This window comes from Tachysurus fulvidraco, chromosome 15, assembly GCF_022655615.1.
Source record: "Tachysurus fulvidraco isolate hzauxx_2018 chromosome 15, HZAU_PFXX_2.0, whole genome shotgun sequence".
Lineage (NCBI taxonomy): Eukaryota > Metazoa > Chordata > Actinopteri > Siluriformes > Bagridae > Tachysurus > Tachysurus fulvidraco.
Window position 1 is genome coordinate 12,480,138 of NC_062532.1, and position 22,997 is coordinate 12,503,134.

At 36.8% G+C, this 22,997-nt stretch overlaps 2 protein-coding genes across 3 annotated transcripts; both read left to right on the forward strand.

Annotated features, from left to right (window-relative positions):
• Positions 1-405: 405 nt before the first annotated feature.
• Positions 406-14,623, forward strand: tom1 (target of myb1 membrane trafficking protein). 2 transcript variants are annotated; one of them, XM_027141767.2, is made up of 16 exons: positions 406-603; positions 1,926-2,004; positions 2,129-2,207; positions 2,717-2,866; positions 3,420-3,548; positions 5,203-5,325; positions 7,004-7,120; positions 7,282-7,415; positions 7,636-7,675; positions 8,837-8,960; positions 9,685-9,742; positions 9,837-9,906; positions 10,205-10,273; positions 10,646-10,705; positions 12,469-12,505; positions 12,627-14,623. In XM_027141767.2, the coding sequence occupies exons 1-16, from the start codon at positions 552-554 to the stop codon at positions 12,719-12,721; spliced, it is 1,416 nt and encodes a 471-aa protein (XP_026997568.1). In that variant the 5' UTR covers positions 406-551; the 3' UTR covers positions 12,722-14,623. The 2 variants fall into 2 exon arrangements, with proteins under 2 accessions (XP_026997568.1, XP_026997569.1); XM_027141768.2 differs by lacking the exon at positions 10,205-10,273 and having other exon boundaries at positions 408-603.
• Positions 14,624-16,373: 1,750 nt separating this feature from the next.
• ankrd40 (ankyrin repeat domain 40) lies at positions 16,374-22,214 on the forward strand. The gene is made up of 5 exons (XM_027141670.2): positions 16,374-16,862; positions 18,350-18,498; positions 18,968-19,513; positions 19,663-19,844; positions 20,251-22,214. Exons 1-5 carry the CDS (start codon positions 16,729-16,731, stop codon positions 20,392-20,394), a joined length of 1,155 nt encoding a protein of 384 aa, XP_026997471.1. The 5' UTR covers positions 16,374-16,728; the 3' UTR covers positions 20,395-22,214.
• The last annotated feature ends 783 nt before the right edge of the window (positions 22,215-22,997 follow it).

The window sequence follows — 22,997 nt, forward strand, 5'->3', positions numbered from 1 at the left end:
AAGTACAAGGGACAGAAAAAATAAAAGAATTTATTTAATAATAAATTATTAAATATATTAATAAATGAACTACAGAAACATATTGCTACATGCATAAATGCAGAATTTATATAAGAAGGAGCGTATAGTGAGGGGAAATACATTTTTGGGCCCTTTTTTTAATTACACATAGATTTGAAATTTGTACTTATACATATTTTTATTTATGAATGCTATATAATGCTATATACTTAATCTATACCAGTAATGCCTTGTAGTAATCGTGCCATTATTTCTGCTGTCTGTATAGTGTGTAGAATCTACAGATTTATTTATCTAGCTTTATTGGTGGTGCAAAAGATGTGGGGTTGAACCTCAGCCGTGCCTTTTGATGTAATGTTTGTGTTTGATGCTACTTTCACTCTGGATGTCGCGTCTCCTTTAAATGATGACGTAACCTCGCCGAGTTTCCAGTTCGCCGGGTGAAACCCCTTTTAAACACGGGAGTGTTTGTTTTTTTTCGCTGCCGTGAGGTATTCTTCAAAAAACCTGATACCGACTTCACAGACAATATGGAGTTTTTAACAGGAAACCCTTTCTGTACACCTGTAGGACAGCGAATAGGTGAGTAAACACCTACCAATAACAACAGTGCACGCGCCGGTTAGCAAGTGTGATGCATTTAAAATTAGCCTTTACACTAACGCCGGCGTTTTCTTTAAGATTTCTGCGACATATTATACATCTATCTTGTATCTGATCGTATCTTTAAAATACCGTTTTCCAAAAAAAAAAAAAATTAATAATTGAATAAAACTTGACGGCAAATTCATGGTTTAAGATTAATCCTTGATTGACAGCGCGTCTGCCCAATCACACGTCGGAGGCGGGATTAAATACTGCACTTCTGTTTCTGATTGGTGTACTATGAATCTCGACGTTGTAGCTATTAGAGTTGGAATTGTTGTGTTTATTTATTTTCTGCAAAATATAGCAAAAGATAGAAGGGTTTTGTCCTATTTTGGCTATGCAACGTCTGATTAAGTGGCACAAAACGGTGTTTTTCCGTTTGTCTAGTTTTTATAGAGTTGCAATAACAATGATAATAAAAAATCATAATCATAATAGTGGGACAGTGTTTGTTATTATAACACAGAGCTCTTACTCAACAATGTAGTGAAGCTTTACACACCCTTCTCCTACATTCCAGCACCATCCCCTCCCTTTCAGTTGCTCTATTAATTTGCCTGAATAAACCCTTGTGCACAGACAGCTGACAGGAGCAGTGAGTGTTCCAAACCTAAATAACAAAGAATGAAATTAAGCAACACAACAGTGACTTGGCACACACTAAAATCCTGGATCAGTATGAGCAACCCCAATAGCAAAAAGTTAAGCCTTTTGTTGGTTGAACTACACAGATCCCTGAACTGATGTGAAGAAGAGTGTAATCAAAAGTGCAATAAATTACAGCCTCTGCGTTAACTCACAAAGCCCTATGTCATATATAATTTCTGGATTACATTATCTTATCATTAAGCAAACACTCCGATTCAACCGTAGGACTATTTTGAACTGAAAAATGTTTGTACCTTTTGAACTAAATAATTTGTGATTTAGCACTTATGGATTAATATTTTGCCAACAAACAATTCAAAGCCTTTTCAAGGTTGTAGCCAAAGCGCTGAGTTGTAACGTGATCTTAAGGTGGCATAATAAATGAGGCAAGGGGAAGAGACACCTGTACAGAATGAGCTTTCACTTTTGCCATAGTCCAAATGCCTCTTTAGATTAAGGCTTCTTACTGAAGTTTAACTTGATAATCATTTTACATGTTTTACATACCCTTGCAGTGTTATGATATTTTTTATCTGTGTTTAACAAAATTATGCATGAATCTGTACATTTTGATGGTTTTTGCATGATGGTGTGAATGTGTGTGTTAGAATATGCCACAAGTTTGCAGTCAGAAGACTGGGGACTCAATATGGAGATCTGCGACATCATATGTGAGACAGAAGATGGGTGTGTGTCCTGTCAATTCAAGATCATTTGTTTTCACTCTAATAGATCATAGTAGTTTTACATGGTATTACATTTTAGTATTTGCCATGTATTAAATTCCTGTTACGTTCTTATGTGTTTTTAGCCCTAAAGATGCAGTCAGAGCAATAAAAAAGAGGATTGTGGGGAACAGAAATTTTAAAGAGGTCATGATGGCATTAACAGTAAGTAGCTTGCTTTATATCCCTTTTTAACACGTGTTTACATAGTGAAAGAGAAAAAGAGACCAAAAGGTTGTTTACTTATATCTTTGATTTTATGTGTAACATCATATGTGTTATATCTATGCCAATTGTCCTACACAGCGTTCTGCAAATTATAGAGGCATATTTTCATTACATTTTTCACTTTTTCAACTGTGGGGGTGCAAACTTTTGAACTCCATTGTGCATACATACTTAAGTCCACCTTCAGTCATTTTACCAGTCATTTAACTAACTAACTGGTGCTACTAAAATATCAATACTGTCAGAAATGTTGGTACTATTACAATATATACAACACTTTAATGCTGACCAGCTGCACTCACAGGAATGTATTTCTTAAATAGTTTGTTCTCATTTACAAATGCATTTTGTGGTATCATTCAACAATTTTTCTACAGTTAGCATATTATAAAAATGTCTTCAGTCATTGTCATAAAATTACACATTTCCCCTTCATGATATCCCAGGTTTTGGAGGCCTGTGTGAAAAACTGTGGCTACAGGTTCCATGTCCTTGTGTCTACCAGAGAGTTTGTAGAAGGGGTTTTGGTCCGAACTATTTTACCTAGAAACGAGCCTCCTTTGGTTGTTCATGACAGAATACTGAGTATCATACAGGTGAGTATCAATATTGACAGACAAACTGGTTTAATTGGTAGCGGATTACTATCATTTTTGTGCATGAATTTGATTAGACAAGCAGCGTTACAGGAATATCAAGTATAAGAGCACTGGCACATTTCATACTGCTTGTCTGCATAAAATTCAGTATCTAGCAATAGTATGTTACATTGAAACTGTTGGACACTTACAAGAGACTGTCAGTCAGCCTGTGCACAGCAACACACAGCACTCTAAACAGCTTTTTGGAGCTATGTTTGTTTGTAATGTTAGTTCATATAGTGTCTGATATGTCAGTCACTCAAAATGAATAACTTTTTTTTTTATAGAGCTATTGTATAAAAGCAGTTGCACACAATTGTACTGAACATTAGCATGCATGCGATTACTTATGACCAATGGACACCACATTCGTACAGATTTTCAGAAGAGCAGCAGTAACTTGTCCAATACTGCTTACATAAAGAAATGTTTGCTGTGAGTGTCATGCCACACGAAGTGCTGGGTATGTCCTGTTGCCCAATCACTTTCTCTTTCTTGCTTTCTCCAGGCCTGGGCCGATGCATTCCGTAGCTCCCCAGATTTAACTGGTGTAGTTTGTGTGTATGAAGATCTCCGAAGGAGAGGAACAATGTTCCCTGTGGCCGAGTTGTGTAGTCCAATACACACCCCTAACAAGGTACATACACTGGCAGTAGGTTTTTAACCATTTATTACATTATATGCACTAATGACAATTAAAAAAGGAAAAATAAAACTAAGCATATATTCAGTCAAACATCTGAATCTTTAAATATGACCTTGCATGCAATATTCACTCCTCAACTCTAATGAGACTTGTGTACTGAGTGCTTTAAAAGTTTAATGCCCAAAGGCAAATATATGTTGTGTGGCTCTGTTAGAGTGATCCACATTGGTATTTCTATTTATAGCTAGATTTTTTGAAAACATTTCTGTCACTTAGCCCTGTATCATAGATTTTATCTGTTCTAAAACTGACAGAGAGTGCATGTTAACTAATTATGCACTGTTGGAGAATTAGATCATATAAAACCCTGTTGCCATTATGTATTTGATGTTTTGTGTAACTTGGTCACAGATGCATGAAGAGACTTTCTCATGGCTAGCATGCCAGAATCAGATTGGTTTTGTTTCATTGAAAAGTAATAATTTGAAATCACAGGGTTGACTAGTTTATAAAGAGATGTTTCGAAGACCTATACTGTATAATGTTTGACAATTTTGCTCTCTTAATCTATTAAGGCTGCTGTCTTCCTGGGGCTTGTTCGTTCCTGTTTTATATTTTTGCTGTTTATATGATTTTTTCTATAAATATGTGTTGTAAAGTATCTTTGAGTTGCCCAAAAGCACTGTATGACTTTAAACCACAGAAGTTAAAAGAAGTTCAACATAGAATACGATTGCTGAAAGCTAAACAAAAATCCAACAAACCTTAGAGGATAGTTTAAAGGTGACCAAAAAAAGCTAAAGGAGCAAACGTGTAAAGTGAATATTCTGTTTTGTAGGAATCCAGACTGGTATATTGTGAGAAGCCTGGGGGATTTAAAAGTGAGATTTTGAGCTGATAATAGTTAGGAAGAGATTACAGTGGCTTAACGATTGTCGTTTAAGTTCTGCTCCTTCAATGAGATCATAGTGATAGCTTTTACTTAAGCTGAAGCATCTTATTTTTTATATGATGATTTAGTTTTTATAGTTAAAATTGCTCTCAGTATTATACTATTATAGTGAAACACACTATATATACCGAAGCGTATCAAATTTCATTAAAATAAGCATAAACTGTCTTAGTAAGGTACTAGGCCACCAAAAGACACCAGAAGACCATTCATGCCCCTTAGAATAGCTTCTACAAGTCTCTCTATTAGAAGAACACTATGAAGTATGGTCTGTTCTTCCAAAAAGATATTTCCTCAATAATTCTTTTGATTATGGTGCTCAGTTCTATCTTGCATGACAGCGTGAACTCACTAATAATTGGTTTTGGAGCATTTCATTTGAATAATTTTCATACAGTGAGTCATCGTGCCATGTGAATGGGGGAAGGGTCATTCTGGGGACCACTCCTGTCAGGATAGATGTGTTTCATCATAGGTTAAAGATGTCAGTCAAAATAAATATGTATTCATTTGACGACCCAACCATTCCAGCAAAATGCCTCACACAGCATAGCACAACCACCTGTTTTTTTTCCAGTAACTTGTCACCTGTCTGAATATATCAAAGACATAAAACATTACTAATGTGTACCGTTTCATTTGAGTTGCATGTTTCCCTGCTTGCTAAAACATTCTTTTTTCACCCTTCACTAGCGTTTTTTTCCTCCGAACGAATGTGAGGCTCCTCTCTCACCCACACACCAAGCTCAGACCCAACAGCAGACAAACACTCCCTGGCAAAACACAGAGGGTCCAATCACCTTATCACCTGACCAGGTATCAAACACACATTCACTGCAATAAGGTAAATCATCTGGCAACATTTTTTACTGTAGTGCTGTGCTGGATTTTCTTTTCAGTAAAATCAGGCTAGTAATGAATTGATTTTATCACCGTTAACTACTGAATTTTGTTTCTGCTAACAAGCATTAGAATTTCATATTTTACAGAGCTCTTCACACTGCATCATTTTTATCATTTCAGCTAAACAGCACTTTTCTACAGTAACGCTCTGTCATCAGCTACAGCTATAATACTTTAACAGAAACATAAACTTGATCACAAAGCTGTATGGGAGGTTAAGTAATGGTGAAAAATGTGAACAGAAAAGTCGCTCCATCATTGAATCTCTAAATCGGTGTGTACACAGTTGACAGTGAAATTCTTTGTTACCTGTTTTCTTATAGCTTCATGTTTCCTGCACAGTTGCACTAGTAATCCCATGGATGAGCATGATGTTTTCATGCACACAGAGCACCACTCTGACCCAGAACTTTCTTATATTTCTCTATAAATGCTAGAAATTTTAGAGTTTTGGTTTAATTACAAAAGGCACGTTGGTTTAGTGGTTAGCAAATTTGCATTGTACCTCCGGAGTTGGGGGTTGGGAGACTTTGCATGTTCTCCCTGAGCTTCAGAGGATATACTCCCCCAGCCTAAAGATAGGACTTGTATGCTGATTGGGATCTCTGAATTGTTCATACCTTGTGAGTGTCTGCACTATTTTGCCCTGTGATGGGCTAGCACCCTGTCCAGAATGTCTCCCAATTGTGCCCCAAGTATGTTGGATAAGCGGTAGAGAAAGTGGATGGATGGATGTATTTGTTGATTAGATATAAATATACTATAAATGCTCCTATAGGTACAATAAATAGACAGTAGTATGTGGCACTTGACCATCACACCTATATACAGTATCCTGCCTGATAACCCCCTCTCACCCTTTATGGTGCTATAAAAACCTCTATTTTACTTGAAAGATTTTCATTAGATTTTCGAATGTAGCTCTTGGATTTTGTGCTCATTCAGCCACAAGAGCATAATTGAGGTTGGTTACTAAAATGGTCAAGTATGAAGACCTGGTGCATGATTGTTGTTCCAATTCATCCCAAAACATTTCAGTGTGGGGGTCAGGTCAGGTAATGGCTTGGGCAACTCGAATTTAACCATGTCTTCATGGACGTTACTTTGTGCTGGAACAGGTTTGGGTAATTGTAATTCTACAGCATACATATATTCTAAATACTTATCTACTTAAAACTTTGCGGCAAACAAATATGAATGCACTGGGTGGTTGTCTACATTCTTTTTTCCATACTGTTGACAATTAAACTTCTCTCCATTTGGTTTGGAACTTGAATGTAATCAGGATGTTTACTACTGTGGTTTGTTCACTAAAGAGTTTTGGAAAACTTCTTATTCAATAAATATTGTTCTCCCAATTGGTCCATTTTCACTGATGGACGGTTATTGAGTGTCTGATAAAGCTGTACTAAAAATATGTTAGGATGTTCAGTCAGTAATATGTTAGGATGAACAGTCATAAACTGACAACCTGAGGTATGAAACTATTTCTTATGTAGTGTAAAGGGGTGTTTCTATTGCTCTCTCTGTGATCTCTTAGTGATGAACTGTTTTTTTTTTTTTTTTTTTTTTTAATTTGTTCAAATTGCAGGTGAAAAAGTTGACGTCTGACCTGGAAACAGTTTACAGTAACCTTAAAGTGATGTCAGAAATAATTAGCCAGAAGTTTCCTGGGTGCAATCAGCAGTCAAATACAGATCTCCTGAAGGTCAGAGAATGTAAATACTTCCTTCAACATACATGTTATGATTTAAAACAATGCTTTAACATAGTTAACTTAGTTCTGGCAATAATCTTGACATTTCATATCCTCTATATACACAAATGTATATAGAATCTGACTGCACTTTTTTCTGTCTCTGTCAGTAGCAGTTGTACCTCACAAGTAAAGAGAAGCAGGACCAAATAGTTCATCTCATTCCCAGATTAACTGACGAGAAGCTGGTAGGGCAGCTGCTGGTTGCTAATGATGACATGAACACAACCTTTACAGAATATCACAGGTTAGACGCAGCTTCAAGAAACTCATAATTAAAGCATAACTGTAAGGTTGTGGACATGATGCATAGTAATGACTAAATCTATTTAATACAAAACGGTCACTGTGTACGAAGAAGTTTTCAAGCAGTGGGAGGTTGTTAGAAGGTGATTCTAATCAAGCATTTGTTTTGATCTTATCTACAAAATGTCAGTGATTTGAGTGTCCCTCATTCTTTTTTCCAGTTTTGAGAAACGTCTTGACAGGCAGAATTCTAAACAATCGGTAAGAAGGTACAATATAATATCTTCATATTTTCATGTGACAACACTGAAGAAATTACACTTTGCTACAATGTAAAAGTAAAGTAGCGAGTGTACAGCTTGTACAACAGTGTAAATTTGCTATCCCCTCAAAAACGCACAGCAATTAATGTCTTACAACCACTGGAATCAAAAGTAAGTACACCCTACATACTGTGGGGCACCCTCGAACGGAAGGTGGAGGAGCACAAGGTCTCTAACATCCACCAGCTCCATGATCAAATCAAATCAGATTTTATTTGTCACATACTGTACACATCCATACAGCGTACGACATGCAGTGAAATGCTTTTTGCATCTGTCCGGTATTCCAACAAAAGGAATGCAATTTGGGATAAAAAATATAATCAAAAGGAGGTAGATAAAGTATAAACAGAAACTATATAAAATATTAAAATAAAGTGGTACTGTGCTGTGCAAGTCCAGAGTTAAAGTGCAAAAAATGTGTGCAGAAAAACACTGAAGGGGAGAGAGAGAGGTCCAGTACTAGATCCAGATCCTGGGTGTTTCCTGGTTTAAACTCTGAATGGCCTGCAGGAAGAAGCTTCTCCTCATTCTCTTTGTGTGCTTTCAACGCAACAAAGAAAAGAGTCCATTGTTGGGATGGCCAAGACAGGTCCTAGACAGGTCCTGTGTGATGTGAACACTAAGGTATCGGAAACTGTCCACTCTCTCTACTGGAGTCCCGATGATGTTTAGTGGTTGGTATGACTTTGTGCTGAAGTCCACTATCAACTCCTTAGTCTTGCTGATGTCCAGGAGAAGATTGTTCTCCTGGCACCATCTCTCCAGGTTTTTAGTCTCCTGTAGGTAGGCCGTCTCGTTGTTGTTGGAGATCAGGCCCACCTGATGTACGTCATGAAGGAGTGGAAGAGGACTCCACCTCAACCTGTGACACGCTTGTGAACTCCATGCTCTAGAGGGTTAAGGCAATGCTGGAAAATAATGGTGACAACACAAAATATTGACACTTTGGGCCCAATTTACATCTTAGGGGTGTGCTCACTTTCGTGGCCAGTAATTTAGACATTAATGGCTGTGCGTTGAGTTATTTTGAGGGGACAGCGTATGTATGTTTGTATGTATGTGTGTGTACTTTTTTCTCAATCATGTTTTAATTCAGGGTGCCAACCTCATTGACCTTGAAGCTCCCTGTAAACCATTAAGCCAATCACAACTGGAAACTCCTTTGTGTGAACCAATCAGTCAAACAGTCAGCAGTCTGTCAACTCATATGTCTCATCTGAGTAAGTAATTATATTTTATGCTTCTCAGTTAACGCTAAAGTCCTCAACCTGCTAATATCGATGCTATTAAATTGTATTAATTTATACATTTTTCTATAACAGAACAGTTCTGACAGCAGCCCTAATGCACAAGTTTATATAGAGGAACTCACTCTAATAAATTATTGCTTCGATAGCAACAGCCTTCACATAGCAAGTCAAGGCAGATGCTCCATACAAACTGATATAATAAACCATATGTGCATTTTGATATGGTGTAGTAATCTGTGTGATCTTCAGTGGAGTCTTCAGTGTCAGCATGTTCGATCAGTCAGAGGTAAAGGAATAAATTCAGGTTTTTCAACACGGAAAGACTTTAGGACAGAGGGGTTTTTTTGTTGTTGTTTTTTTAGTGACAAAACAATAAAATAAATATCATAGAAACAACTTCCAACATGTCCAGAGGTGACAACCTTGTGATAACATGACTTTCCCTTGCAGATGTTTCAAAACCTTAAATGTAGTTATCTTACTTTAATAAAAAAAAAATGGCTAATGTTGGAAGGTTGTTGTTGTATAAAGTGAACAAACTTATAAAAGCACTTAAACATATGGTGTTATAAGAATATTGCTCCACTGTGGCATGGTAATGGCCTGCCCCATCACACCACTCTGTCATTGATTACCTCCTAGTAACTTATTGTATATTGTATACATCCTTATTAATAAATGGGCTTTTTTGCAGGCACATACGATCAGGATATTATTCAGAGATCTAATTCATCAGAGAAGCTTGAAGATGGGTAAAACTTTCAGTCAATTAATTCCTTTTGCGTTAATGACTTGTGTGTAGCAACTTGTGTGTGTAAAATGTATATGTTTGTGTTTGTGTGTCAGGGAGAGTCAGAAAAGCCCTGTATTAGATGAACTCGCAGCAGGAAGCAGTCAGCTACACAGTGCTGGAGGGGTGAGCAGCATTGATTTGTGCATTTCTAAAATTCTGAATTCACTGTATCATGAAATCCTTTCTTAGCATCCAGATTTTAGTTATAGTTTGTAGTTTTAGTGCGTTAGTAGCTTGGATAACTGTTATGCGCTTATTATAATAGCTAGCATAAGTGTTTTTGGATAGTTGTGTTCGAGACACACTTGAATCTGATGCAAGAATTTAAAATTCTTTGTTAGTCATCGTTTGACATTTGTAGCTGAGTCTGATGGTGTCTGTGCATGTCAGTCACTGAAAAATCCTGTCTGTGTATGTGAAGGATAACAGCCCAGACTCCAGCCTCCTTGGCTCCTCACCTCAGTTTTATTGGATGGTGGAAAAGGGAATGGTGGGTCTTTAGCATGCACTATGCATGCTTTTTGAAATGCTGAGCCTGCATGTCTATTGCAAAAGGGGTATTTTGTATGTGGTTTCTTTAAGGAGGGAATCTCTTTCATTCTAATATGCAAAGTGGAGCTGTACAGATCATTCACTGTGCTGTGAATGCTTTTCCTAAAGGTGGTGGCTCTATCCTTTTAATAACTATTGTATTTGGTGTATGGATTACAAGGTGCTATATTTTTTATGTACTGTTCGCAATGGGTGTCTTTTTATTTCTTAGTGGCTAATATTATAAACTTAAGGGTTATGCTCACATGATTTTTCAGCACCCAGCAGTATCAGCTCTTCTATTTTTCTTTCTTTCTTTCTTTTTCATTAGATTCCTGTCAATCAGAGCGAAGTGATGGACAATATTGAACAGTGGCTTGATGAAGATGATGTAAGTGTTAACTGTGTCCCAAATGACATCCTTCACACTGTGACTCTACCACCTAGAGTATGAATGTTAGAAGGGTAGTATCTCAAATGGAAATGTTATTTACTAACCAGAAGTATAAGCTGTTTTTTCAGCCAATGGAAAATGACACGCACAACACAAAAACACATAATGTGACAATGCTAGCTTTGGCAGAATACAGGGATTTTTAAAATGCTGAAATATTTCACACAACATGGGCAAAATTTAAAAAAAATTGTAAGGTGTCCATCGGAGTGCCATCAGCCAACTTGAAAGCTGCAAGTGCTGAGTGCATGAAGTGTCCAACATTCTACACTGCATCATTCGCTGCTGTGCATTTCTTCTTCTTGGAATTTTCAGTTTGAACAAACTACTAATGCAGTTTATACTACAAAATAAAAATACCTGGGACCCGCCTTTAGATTTTTAGCTATTTACTGTACCGAGTATCATTATTCATACCCAGATTTCTTTGAGAGATTGTGTGTTTTTTTAAATAATAAATTGTTATTGTTACCTAATTAAACTACACACATTTCCTTGTAGATTCCCTGACGTTAATGAGTAGTTCATAGCAGTTACATAAGATGCAGGAGGCAAGTTCATAAACTCAGCAAGTTGTTTATTTGAGCTAATTCAATCCTAAAACACTTGTAATTGAGAACCCAAGGAAAATGGAGACGGTCAAATCTAGAAATTACAGAACATGGAAACTAGAAAACGAAGCTCAGAATCAATGCCACAAATGTGCAGTAATGAGTTAACATGCGGGTATAAACACACACACTAATTACACTAATTACAGGCTTATCACTGAACATGTTGACAAAGATGAGAAACAAACCAATGACAGGACAGAAGCAGAGTCGAGACTAGATTCCACACAGTGTCTCATGTCTAATCAAAACTCCACAGCAATTAGGATATTAGTGAAAGAATAAATGAATAATACTTGAAGCATATAATATGTTAATGCATGTTTTTTTTATGAGTTGTAAAACTCCCTGAAGTCCTTTTTGGCTGTAATTAGTTCCACCATCCACTAAAAATAGCCACTCAAGCATTCCACTCATAACTCCTTGACATTGAAAGATACACACACGCGCGCACACACGCACACACACAAAGTGAAAGGTCATGATCCAGATAGTGCTAATGTGGGTGCAAACCTCCATACAAACAAGAAAAGTCCTAGCAATGTTTACACACCAACTAGAATTGCTGAGATGTTCAAATATCATAAAGGTATGTACTCAACATTCAGGCAATACGCTTTAAAAATAAAACACTTGCCTGACTGTGTCATAAACCAATTAAACCAGACCTTAAGCTAATTTTCTACCCCATCAGTCTAATCTACAATAAAGTAGTGCTTAGTTAGAGCTTACTTTTGCATGGACTGTCCGTGTACATGAAAATAATTGTACATTTGATTGCATTGTTTCTCAAGAGTACAACAAAGGACCACATTAGTTATCCTGCCTATACAGTAGGTAGGTTTTAGGGATTATATTAATGATCCTAAACCTTGTTAAAAGATATCTGTGATTAGAATCAGATTCTACCCTAATAACATTGGAGTACATACCTTACCCGATAAATCTTCTATATATCAGAAGTAGCAAATATCAGATCAACACAAACCTATCTTTTTTTTTTTTCCTTTCTTTTATATCTGCCAACATGAAATGAGACAGAGCATTCTGATTTTTTTTCTGACACTTCTGCTTGTGTCTGTGATGCAGGATGATGACTTGGCAGATGGAGGTGTCACTAGTGAAGGTATTGGGTTTTTTTTGTTGTTTTAGTAGAAGCAATATTCTTATCTTCCATTAGCAAAGATGCAATTAAGCAAAACAAAACAACAGTTCTTCACAGCCTTGTCTTCTTGACTTCCCTACAGAGTTTGAAAGGTTTTTGGCAGGCAGAGCGAAAGCAGCCGAGCGTCTTCCCTCTGTGAAACCTTCATCTAATGACCGCCTGCCCTCACAACCATAGTTCTTTACAGGAGCACAGTTATCCACCCACCATCAACAATCTGTAGCAAGTGGATTGGTTTGTACCATTGTGCTTTAAGTAAGGGGATTGATGTTTTATTTATATGATTTTGTATCATCTGTCCTTTTTTGTACATTTTTTTAAACTATGGGGTCAAGACATTGTTTTAATCTGGTTTATATTATTTTGGGGGTTTTTCCCACATGGTTACCTTCTTCCTAGCTCCCCAAAAACATGCTGCATCGACTGTAAATTACCTCTATGTGAGAATGATTTGTGAATGTGGTTCCCGTTCCATTACAATGGGTGGGTGGTTGAATGGATGAATGAGTGGGAGTTTGGATTGATGGGTAGATGGATACACAAATGGATGGCGTGGATATGGATGGATGGATGGATGGATGGATGGAGTGAGCAGGAGGATGGATGAGAGGGGTCTATGGCAATGGCTGCCAACTCTAGTCATTGTCATCTGCAAGTGGAGCTCTACATTTACATTTACAGCATTTGGCAGACGCCCTTGTCCAGAGCGAAGTACATAAGTGCTTAAATCTCTAACATTGAATACATTAATGCTGGTTCACTAGGTTACATACTTAAGATACCATGAGTTTAAAAGATTTGTTCAAAGTTACAATGAAAGTTGTTTTTTTTTTTTTTTTTTAAATGCAAAAGATAAGGAAAGAAGTGCTAGTTGAAGTGTTTCCTGAATAAGACACACATCTAGGCACATCTGCTCTAACACACATCTAGGCACATCTGCCAAGAAGTGTTGCGTAACAGGCTACATGCAGTCTGAATTATGTCTGATTATAACGTATGGATTCTTTATAAAATACACATGATCAAACTAGTTACTTTTTTAACTTATTACTTTTAAGTGGTTACACTTTTATTTCGAATGCCCATAAATTGTCTGACTGTTACTAATATCGAAGATTTACACTTTATCACATATTGCTTTCCTATTTATTTATATGTATATAACTCCCCATATGATTCTAGCAATCTCAGCTAGACAGTTCATAACAGAAGGCAGTGAAGCACGTAAACGTACATGCCTAGCTTCACGTTGCACTAGTGTACCCTTGGGTACTAGATTGTAAAGTTTTGAGCTGATTCTGATTGTATAGATTGGTGTTTAGATTAAAAACTTTAACAAAGCACAAAGTTAATTTTAAAAACTGACACTGTTCAGGGAATGTTACATACGAGATGCACTTTAGACCTCAATCTTATGATCATGAAATCCTACTTGTTTGGTAAATCTTAGATGGTTAACTAGCAGTTAACTAGCCAACTAGCTGGTCCATATTTTATTTAATTATGTTATGTTAAGATGTTCAACATTACAGCTACTTTGTAGAATTTGTGGTTATAGTAAAAAAAAAGGGGGGGGGGTGTGAATAAGCACTTGATGAATCCTGTAATTTTATTTTATTCTGATAAAAGGAGTGTTATTCTACATTCTCAGTACTTATTGTTATATTACCTAAAAGATAATAAGCAGGTTTTAATAAATGCATGTTGCTAATGTATTTCTCTTTGCACAGAAGTATATGAAGCCAATAAATCGGTTAGCATCAACTCCGATTATACTCCACTAACATGATTTGTCACTCATCTCCCTAACACTGCTGTCCTTCAATCTTAGACTAGAAAGTTTCTGAATTTAAGGCACTTATAACAAATTTTAAATCAGTAATTATGGATCAGACTCCCATATAGGTGAAATGTAATTATACAAAGTGGAGATGAAGAGTTCAGCTGGGGTGAGTTTTTTTTGTTTTGTTTTGTTTTGTTTTTGTAGTGAAATGTTTATAGTTTGTGTGGTTTGGATTTGTACAATGTTAATACATTGTATGTTATGGTACATTAATAAAATTAATGAAACTCTCTGGACTATGTTTTTTTTGTGTTTTAGTAAATTATTTCTGTGTTTTATTACATTCTATACTTTACAAAGTTTATATTAAGAGATTCTTTCTAATGTTTATGATCATACACAAACAATATGTATAATGACACTTTAAATTGCAGATAAGATTTTATCATGTTTCCCTGAAGTCTCTGTACAACTGGCTGAATACTGAATAGCACCACTTGAGTTCAAAATTGAGTTTCTAGCAGTCAGTTTCTGGTTTCATCATCATTACCTGCTTAGCACCTTGAATTATTTCAAAAAAACATTCTCCCAATTAGGAATCCCAGTGCCCCCTGACAGTTCTGTCCACCAGAGGGCGACATGCTAACACGCTCCAGACGAAAGCAACCAGTTCAAGAGGCATGTTGTGCAATCAGTATAGGAGAATACATGATTACCCTTATCCAGCTATCAGTTAAAGAAAAAATATATACAGACTTTACTTTCAGAAAACTGAAATCTAAGTTAGACATGGATAATATGAGTCATGAGGCCTGCTGAAGGGACGTTTTAACAGATTAGGCCTCTATGAAAATGTTTTGTGCCAGTGCATATAGATTAGGATATAGATTGGGGCTCTGCTCTTGTACAATACTCATACTAAACCCAACAATAGGGTGTAGAACTATAGGGTGTGAATGTGAACACTTCCAAAAAGACATTGCTTGGTCCAAATTCCGTACTACAAAAGTGGTTGCTGGGCAGTAAATAGATGGGGAAAGACATAGTAATAGTAAGACTAGTAATTATAGAATTAACTTCAGTAAGAAAATTAGTAATTTTTATTTTATGTATTCCCTTTCTCAACGAGTGAACAATGGATCAGATCACATTAAAAAAAAATAGAAAATACAATCAAAATCCAAAGTTACTAATTACACCCATGACATACAGCAGACTTTACCGATTATGAACATGTATTAATAAGGTATTAGTTAACTTTGGTGTTTCAGTTATTTATTTTATTCCCCCATCAGCTCTCTGCATCACTGGATTTAAATGACCATAAATAGTCTTTTCTAATATAACTGAATCAAAATCAGCAAATAAAAACAAATAAAACCCAAAACATTTGTAAAAAGATACATAAAAAAAGTGTTGCATGAAATCTGGTTTGCAACTGGCCAAAACATACAGCAGTTTATCACCAGTGCATATTAAAGGTGTACACACACAATTGCAGGTTTTTGTAAAATGTAGATGTAAAAAAAAATAATAATAATATTAATAATAATAAATAAACTAATTAACTGAGTGTGTTACAACACGGAAAGGACTTAAATGTGTCGGAAATGGTGTACTCTGGGATCTGTGTTCTGAAACATGTCATGATTATGAGCTTAGTAAAAAATTTGGGACTTCAACCCCTTAATGATGCAGACGGGAAAAGAAAAAAAATAATAAAAAAAGAGCACTTTCAAAAATGATTCATCTATGATTGTTATTTTTCTATATTCTTTAACACTTTTGAGATGTGGCATCTGTTCCAGATGTTATTTATCCACGTGCAGGTTTGAACTTTACTTATATTGATGCCGTATTTCAGTAAAAATCCTAACAAAATCCAGTGTAACAAACAGGGCCTGTTATAGGGCTGTTGGAATATCGGGTGCATTTTCCTTTCAATTTCAACCCAGCTGTAAATAAATTTAAAAAAAAAATAATGTTTTACAAGCAAAATAAAAACCATATTATTCACGTAGGAACCTAGTTTGTTGTCCTCTGTTGTTACAGTTAAAAGTGACCCCCATGATGAAATGAGTGCTTACTCCTGACAGAGGACTTCTTTCGTCGGCGAGTAGTACTTTTAAATCTTTAGCTATCTCAAGTGAAATAAGATAAACGTTTTACTGAAATTCAGAGATTAGCCTTGCTGGAGCATTTTAAAGAACACGGCTAGGATTTGTTTTTAGCATTATTGCTATCTGCTAGCCATAAAAACAACAACAACGACAGCATCGCGCTGTAATCGGATGACGGCGAGCATCTTGTTTGGCTGCTGTTTGGGAATAACATCTTCTGCAAAGAGAGGATTTAAGTCAGCTGTTCGTATGAAAGTCAAGTGCTGACTCTGAGTTGAATTATGTCCACGTTGTCTTTGGATAAAGAACTGCAAGAGCGCTTAAGAGAGGCGAGTGCTATTGGAGACCTTGACGAAGTGCGGACTTTAGTCGAGAGCGGAGTGAACATCAACTCACAAAATGAAATCAACGGATGGTAGGATACGGGGTTAATTTGTGTTAATATTGTTCACCCGATTCTACAAACTGGGTCTGATCAAATCCACAGTTAGCTTAAAGCTTGTTGCACTGGAAATTAAATCAATATGAGCTACACCCTAATACTAGCAGGTTAGCTCACTGGCTAACCCGCCTCTGTGGTCCTGTAGTAGTGATTGTATTGTGATAGATTTGTTAGAATTTGTGTTGTAAGAGTTGTTTGTACTTCTACGGATTTGTTTTTTCAAATAAAGACCTTTTACACAGCTCATGATTGTGGAAAGTAGCTAATGACGCTTCGAAAAGTCGATAGAAGTCGCCAAATGACGTCTAGGCTAATTTGCATATATTCAGATATTCCGCGATTTTCAGATCACACTTTAAATTTAATTTTAAACGGTAGATTATAATGTATAAGGTTTTATGTGGTTAAACCCATTCAGTAAAATAGTCAAACCTATTCACACAAAAGAAGTGATATTCTCTATGAGTATATAGATATAAGGAGTAAAACTCTGTATTGATGGAGACTTCAAAGCAATTTTGTATGTCACTCTGGATGATGTCGTCTGCCTAATGGCATAAATGTAAATCTTAATGTAAATACACTATCTTCACACATCCAGAAACTGTCATTAACTAGATGTGGGTTTGTCCAGCATCAAGAAAAGTTTAACTTTATTCAAATATGGAGCTTCTACCAACTTCTCCTTCTTTAGCTCGTATATCACACGATGTATGTATACAGCACAGAATTTCATATCCAAACACCAAATATTTCACCACAATGTTTCAATCAGTTGATATGTTGTGGAACGCTAGTTGTACCAAATGCTTATAACTGTTATGACTATAGCACCTAGTAGTAGAAACACATCCTGGTGATTTCATAGCACAGCGATTGTGACTTGCGGCAATACAATCAGTGTATTTTTAACGCAGGTTTAGTGAGAAAAGGAAATGCTTCTGGAAGGAATAGCTCACTTTGTTTATGTTTAAATATAGGCAAACCGAGAGTTTAAAAAAAAACGAAGAAGTGGTAAACAGAAGAGTCAAAAAATAGTGATCAGTGATTGGTTATTTGGGATATTAGTTCATCTAAGTGTAATTTAGTCAGATTTTACACTGATGGTGAGTCGACTCAACCTGCTCTCTCTGTTCATGTAACCAACAGCTTTAATGTGAGATGGAGAGGCATGATGTGCACAGGACTGTCGCTAGCATCTGCTCAAAAAGCCACACTTTTCTCTAGGCTCTTTTATCATTATTATTATTATTATTATTATTAGTAGTAGTAGTAGTAGTAGTAGTATTAGAAGTAGTCACTTAAAGGGTATAAAGAGTAATCAAATCAAATAAGAAAATCTCTTAACTGACAATACTGGACATTAAACCTTAAATCTAGTGTCACAAAGCTTCAAATATCGTTGTGCAAAAAAAAACCTGTGTGGTAATTTTTGTCTGTTGTATATTTTTTTTACCCAGGACATGTTTACACTGGGCATGCAAGAGAAACCACAAACACATAGTGGCATATCTTCTGAATTCTGGAGCCGACAAAGAAATTCTCACTGCTAAAGAGGAGTTGGCCGTGCAGTTGACCTCCAAACCCGAGATCAGAAGACTGCTCGGAGGTATATCTTCAAATCAAAATGCATAGATTTACACCCTGTTTGTGCTGGTATAGTTTTTTACCGGAGGAGATGTAGTGATGTAGTATTTAAGGGATTTAACCGGCTGGGACACTCCTACCACATGTCTGTACTTTGCCTAAATGATTACATGTGGCTGGAATTGACATGTCTGTACATGTTATACAACAGACTTGGTTTTTACTCAAATTAATTTTTGCTTTTCAGTGATGCAGTGTTAGAAAAGGAGCTCTGTTTAGATAAAGAGTAGATAAAGTTGTAGTTCCTTTCCTCAAATCACAGATGTTTATAATAATCAACATCTTATAACTTGTTCAGCTTGGATAAGGCAGTGTGTATTATTATCTAGCCAACTATTTTGCATTATTAAAACAATGTGTTCATGTTTTTTTTATTATTATTATTAAATGTTTATTGGTGCTGCATTTCTGTGTGGCATTATTTCCTGTAGTGGAGGAAGAGGAGATTGAACCTGAAATAAAGGAAGCAGAGCTGCCGATTATTCCAAACTATATGACTAACCCACCCTTCTTGTATTGTAAGAAGGATAAGAGCGACCTGAGTATAGCACGACACGTTTCCCAGAATGGCACCAGTGACCATTTGGATGATGTGGTCTCAGGCCCGGCCACATTATCCCCCATACAGGAACAGCAACAGCGCTTGTACTCGGACAGCCAAAGCCAACCGGCCTTGTCCTACGTCTCCATGGTAGAGCCGAGCAGCGTCGTGCCAAACCAGGTGACTAATGGGACTATGTCCATGGAGGTCTCCCCAGAAGTGCATCACAGCAACCACAATGATTACGTTCACAGTCACAACATTGCCCAGAACAGCCCTGTTTGTCCCCAGCTCCCTTCGGCTAGCACAGGCTCCAACCCCAGCATTACCCGGCAACAGTCTGTGACTCATCAGCTGAACGGCTCTCAGCCCGGTGGCTCTATGCCTGCCTTCCAGCCCTTCTTCTTCACCAGCACCTTTCCTGTAAATGTACGGGGTATGTAACACATAGCTGATTTGCTAGCACATTTTCCTATGCATATATGAGGTGGATCAGTTGTCGTACCTGCGTCTGTCATAGCAAAGGGTCTTGAAATAAATGTTGTTTTTTTGTTCTTTCTTTTCCTCTCTTATTCTGTCTCCCAGAACTTGTTCTGAAGGTGCGAATCCAGAACCCACATGCTAGAGAAAACGATTTCATCGAGGTTGAGCTGGACAGACAGGAGCTGACGTACCGGGCGTTGCTACGGGTCTGCTGCCGTGAGCTGGACATTAGTGCTGAACATGTAGAGAAAATCCGCAAGCTCCCCAACACTATGCTCAGAAAGGTGTGTGTGTGCTTTACTTTATAAATTAAGGCTTTTAAATCCACTCTCTCACTCACTCATTTTCTACCGCTCATCCGAACTTCTCGGGTCACGGGGAGCCTGTGCCTATCTCAGGCGTCATCGGGCATCGAGGCAGGATGCTTTTAAATCCAATTTGGTTGAATTAACGGCTTCTGAATATACACACCTGAGCAAAGTCCACATAACACATCAGCTGCTTATGTCTGATTTAAGATTTGACTGAAGAGCATCTCACTGCTTGACATTTTCAGCAGATGGACTTTAATAGCTATCATGTTGTTACTTCTACTACATTAAAATGTCATCTTTTATGCTGTTGTTAATATTATTATTATAACTAATATTATTAGTAGAATTATTAATAATTCATCTCTCTATGCATCAGGACAAAGATGTGGCTCGGCTTCAGGACTTCCAGGAACTGGAGGTGGTGTTGGAGAAGGCGGAGAGCTTGTCTTTGTTTTCTGGCCCAGGGGGGCTGAACGACAGGCCTTGCTATAACATGAAGGCCTCGAGGCTCACCTACTAGCTCCTGCCTCCAGCCCCAGCACAGGGTGGATTGACTCACTGCCCCGTCTGGGACTGTAGTTCCAAATGCCTAAGTTCCATATCTAGATCCATACCAACACATCAGATGCCATTCTTCCATTATCTTTCTCTGTCCTTATATAATGTTAGTCATATACCTTTTCTCCCAAGCCCATTGTATTGACCCTTGCATGGTCCCTACAGCCATCTGCAGAACGATGTGAGGCCCACCTGTAATCCTTGTTAGTTTTGTCACAAATATTTGGGTTTAAACATCTTTTCACCATGACATCATCTTTTAACAGCCACCGTTTTTTGAATATTCAAAAGTTTCTTGCCCGGCGTTGAGCCGTATGTCATCTCCCACGCTGAAGTTTTCAGACCTGCCTCGCTGCTGTGTTTGCTTATGAGGCCACTGTGTGGTTTTGAACACAGCTTACCGGGACAGTTGTGACTTGTACCAGCACTTCTCTTTGTCAGTTATGGTCATCACACACGCACGTGCATTCCTTTCCCATTAATGCCTCTTTTAATTTGCACTGGCAAAGCACACAGCAAAATGATCGCTAACATTCTCTTTAAAGTGTGTTAGGTTTTTTTAGTACCACTTGGGAAAGCCTTTATAGTTTCACGTACTAGAATACAACAGCTTCAGGACTGAGAAAAGAGGAGTGTTTTTTCATGTTTTTTGCCAGATAATCCCCAGTGCACTTTAAAAAAAAAAATACGACAAATAGGAGGTCCTTAAACATAGAGGGCGTTTGTAATTTTATTATTATTATTATTTTTTTTTTTTAATTTATCAATGGTGTGTTTTGCTGCCATTGCTGCTCCTTCAGTCACTCCAAACCAAAAACTAAAACTGTTGGTCTAACTATCCTCATGATCTTGTATCAAGGCCTAATAATCATTTTCATTCTGCACTGAATAATGTAGCAAGGACGGTTGTTATTTAATTTATATATATATATATAAGGAATGAAAGCTTCAAGAACAGGGTTTAATGAACGTGAGCTTCCACAACCACTTTATATGTTTAAGTTTAATAGTTCTAATAAGAGGGACAAAGTTTTTCTAATAGATATGTTTTCTCTGGACCTTAACGGAGCACAGATTTTATATTTAGGAAGCAAGATTCCTTCTTCATTTGTCAGTTTAGCAGCAGTGCCGTTCAACATTTCCATAAAGGTCTATATTGCAATTCTATTTCCTGAGATAAATCTTGGAATACATTTTGTCATTTTTATCCAAATAAAATTTGTATTTAGCCCAAGAGATACCTTACACTGAGACAAGGCGATGTGCATCGTTTCACATAGTAAGGAAGTGTAAATGTAGGATATTCAACAGTAGGCATATCTGGAGAAGGCATGGCTACATTATTATTATTATTTTTTGTTTAGTTTTAAATATACTAATTAGAAAATCTTTTGAGTTTAGAAGGTTGTCTAACAATGTCCCAGTATAAGAACTCACTTAAAATGCAGAAAAGGTTCACTTTTAAATGAAGTCCCTCTATATATTGTATTGTTATGTAGTATGGATTTATTTTAGATATTATTTTAGTCATTTGACTGGAGGAAGGAGGATAGCGAGCACACTACAGCTGAAATGGAGCCAAGCATTTGTCTGTCTGCCTGTCCGTGTGTCTGTGTATCAGTTCTGTTCTGTATCCTTGTGAATTCAAATGGTGTCTATTCAAAGGGGTTGAAAGTTTGGTTGAGAAAGCTGCAATGTTTCTGACTGATGTAAGGCATCAAAAGTCTGTGTACTAACTGGTCATGTTTGGGATGATGAATACAGTTTGACTTAACCTATGCATCTACAGTCTGATATTGTGTCTGTGTCCTTCGGTGCATTTTCTTTTCTTTAATGACTCTCAAATGAATGTATAAATTTGTTCTGCTTTGGTTTAATACATTGTCCTGTTGAAGTGCTGTCCGCTTTTCCTGTTGTGAAAAAATGGGTATTTTCATCACCAGGTGGCAAAATTGAACCTGCAAATTAATTGTAGATGTGCTTTTTAACACTTTGGATAATAGATCGTCTTCTAAAAAGAAGCTTTATTGATTTTATAAAGTAAATGTATTTTGATCAGATTTATATTTTTATAAATATAATTCTACATTTTACATAGACCTACGCTAAGGATACATTGGAGATAATCTTCACTCAATGGCTATTTTAGTAAGAACATTTCATGTTATTATGCAAATCATGACCTGTTAATAATGTGAATAATGCAGCACAATCCAAAAATGATGCAAATTCAGGTCAGTAATGTTTGGCTTGATTATTTCACAAATTTCCTTGGAGTTTTATGTATACCTGCCTTTTTTTTATCCACAACATTCTGGATACACTTTCAGGAATTCGGTCATTTCTGAAATACTAAAACCTGCCCATGTGTCACTGATGATTTATACCTTGGTCAAAATTATCTGAAGCTCTTTAAATGTAGTTGCATGTAGTTATAGTTTCATGCATTGTGCTGCTGCCTCCTGATTAGCTGATTGAATAATTACATGAATGAACATGTTATGTGGCTGGTGAGGGTCTTTTTTTTTTTTTTTTTCTAGTCCACCAGAACTATACCATACGTTT

Excerpts from the sequence above, each read along its gene's own strand:
- ankrd40 (XM_027141670.2), top strand. The coding sequence starts at position 16,729 with ATGTCCACGTTGTCTTTGGATAAAGAACTGCAAGAGCGCTTAAGAGAG. Across the intron at positions 16,863-18,349 it reads CAAAATGAAATCAACGGATG|GACATGTTTACACTGGGCAT; the intron begins GTAGGATACGGG and ends TTTTTTACCCAG. Across the intron at positions 19,514-19,662 it reads CTTTCCTGTAAATGTACGGG|AACTTGTTCTGAAGGTGCGA; the intron begins GTATGTAACACA and ends TCTGTCTCCCAG.
- tom1 (XM_027141767.2), top strand. The coding sequence starts at position 552 with ATGGAGTTTTTAACAGGAAACCCTTTCTGTACACCTGTAGGACAGCGA. Across the intron at positions 2,005-2,128 it reads ATATGTGAGACAGAAGATGG|CCCTAAAGATGCAGTCAGAG; the intron begins GTGTGTGTCCTG and ends ATGTGTTTTTAG. Across the intron at positions 7,676-8,836 it reads GGCAGAATTCTAAACAATCG|GGTGCCAACCTCATTGACCT; the intron begins GTAAGAAGGTAC and ends GTTTTAATTCAG.